Source organism: Emiliania huxleyi, assembly GCF_000372725.1.
Source record: "Emiliania huxleyi CCMP1516 chromosome Unknown EMIHUscaffold_1956, whole genome shotgun sequence".
Classification (NCBI taxonomy): domain Eukaryota; phylum Haptophyta; order Isochrysidales; family Noelaerhabdaceae; genus Emiliania; species Emiliania huxleyi.
The window spans coordinates 1-1,957 of NW_005200634.1; the positions used below are offsets into that span (position 1 = coordinate 1).

At 68.6% G+C, this 1,957-nt stretch overlaps 1 protein-coding gene across 1 annotated transcript; it reads right to left on the minus strand.

Moving 5' to 3' along the window:
• Nucleotides 1–994: 994 nt before the first annotated feature.
• On the minus strand, nucleotides 995–1,615 carry EMIHUDRAFT_123215 (hypothetical protein; the record flags this gene model as incomplete). Its single annotated transcript, XM_005782039.1, has 1 exon — nucleotides 995–1,615. One exon carries the CDS (start codon nucleotides 1,613–1,615, stop codon nucleotides 995–997), a length of 621 nt encoding a protein of 206 aa, XP_005782096.1.
• Between the last annotated feature and the right edge of the window lie 342 nt (nucleotides 1,616–1,957).

A 1,957-nucleotide genomic window follows, 5' to 3' on the forward strand; every position in this document is an offset into this window, starting at 1 on the left:
CGGCGCCGCCCGGACACGACGAGCCCGCCGGGCAGTCGAAGCAGTCGGGGATGCCGTCGCCGTCCGTGACGTTGGCGTATGTACCCGGCTCGCACGCCGCAGGCAGCTCGAGCGACGCGCCGACCGGGCAGAAGCTGCCACGCTTGCAGCGGGTGCACTCCTCGGCGCCACTCGAGTTCTGATAGAATCCCGCGGCGCACCGCTCGCACTTGGAGAGGCCGGGTGTGGCGGCGAAATGGCCGGGCTCACACGGCGAGCACGTCTCTCTGCTTTCCGCGCCCCGCGTTGCGCTCGCGGTGCCGGCGGGGCAGAGCTCGCACGCGGCGCTCGAGTTGGAGCCGTTGGCCGGGTTGAAGCTGCCGGCGGGACACGGCTCCCAGACCATGCGTGTAGCGGCGCCCGCCTCCTCGCAATGGCCTCCGCGCGGGCAAGGGTCGCAGGCGGCGAGGCCGACGTCGGGAGAGAAGGAGCCCGCTGCGCAAGGAAGGCACTCCTCCTCTCCCGCGAGGGGCTGATGCTGGCCTGGAGCGCACGGGATGCAGCTCTCGCTGCTCGCCGCGCCGAGGGCGGGCATGCGAGTGCCGACCGGGCAGGGCTCGGGGTCGGCGGTCCCCTCCTTGCAAAAGTGGCCCCTGGTGCACTGGCCGCTGCAGGAGGGTTTGGTGAGGCCGCTCCTTGCCCCATAGTAGCCAGCGGGGCAAGGGTTGCACTCGGGGACACTGAAGTCGCCTTCAAAGGCGCCCTTGGTCGGCATCCAGCTGCCCAAGCGGCAGTCCCAGTCTATCTCCGAGCTGACAGTCTGGATCGTGACACCGTCGTTACCAGTGAAGGAGGCGTTGCTGATCATGGTTTTTTGTTGGTTTAGCAGGTACAGCACGGACGGCGATTGTAAGCGAGTGGTTGAGGGAGTCTACAGGGCGGCGAGGACGCCCGTGCGTAGATGGAGAGGCGGGGAGGGCGGCGGAGCAGACGGTGTGGGAGAGAGCGGAGAGTCTCACACCTTTGTGTCCGTCTCGTCGGCCTCGCTCTTGGAGTGGGCCGTGGCGGTCGTGCAGACCGTCTCGTTGCTCGTGGAGCCCGAGGCCTTGATCGGATCCTCAGAGACGCAGAGCTCGGCGAGCGGCAGCGGCGGCTCCGCGCACCACACAGGGGCGCCGCCGCCGCCGCACGTGAGACCGACGGAGTTGACGGTGGAGCCGGCGAGCGAGACGTCGCCATTCTTGACCGCGCCGGTGGTCTCGCCAAAGGAGGCGAGCTCGGCGTCGGCCGCGGCGCCGATGGGCTTTAGGGTGGTCGGGGCGGCGGCGCGCGAGGCGGCGCCGCTGAACTTGGAGAGATAGGCCGGGATGGAGAAGGTTGGATGGAAGGTGGCGACGTCCGGACGGGCACCGAACAGCGCCCCCCCACCCCCGAGGACGTCTTGGTGGAGCAGGAGCTCCGCGGCCTTGTTGGGTTTGCGCGAGGCAGACGCCGCGAGGGCGAGCGACGGCGCGTCGGTCTCGAGCTTGATGCTGAAGTCGGTGCGGTTGAGCGTGTCGATGAGTGCCCCCCCGCGCCGCGGACGGGGGCGAGAGGCGGCGTTTGAGGGCGTCGCGAGAAGAGCGAGGGCGAGCATGGCGGCGTGCAGCAGATGTAGGCCGGAGGCCGATGCACGAAATTGAGATCGCAGAAAAAAAACGCCCCGCGCGTGAGGATTGTGTTCTTCAGGGCGGCTCGCACAGTAGTGTGTGTACGTTGGACGAGGTGTGAGAATACTTAGCTCCGCCGTTCATGGAGGTAACCGATGCGAGTGCGCGGCGCATCCCCGGCGGCCCGACGGTGGCCGGCGCTTGCGCGCCAGCCCCGTCCGCCGCCGGATCCGCGGCCGCGGGGTCCCTGTCATACTCGAGTAGCTACCGGTACGCGCGCCATGGGGCGACTTTGTTATGTACATTATCTCGTGCAACGACCCTCCTGT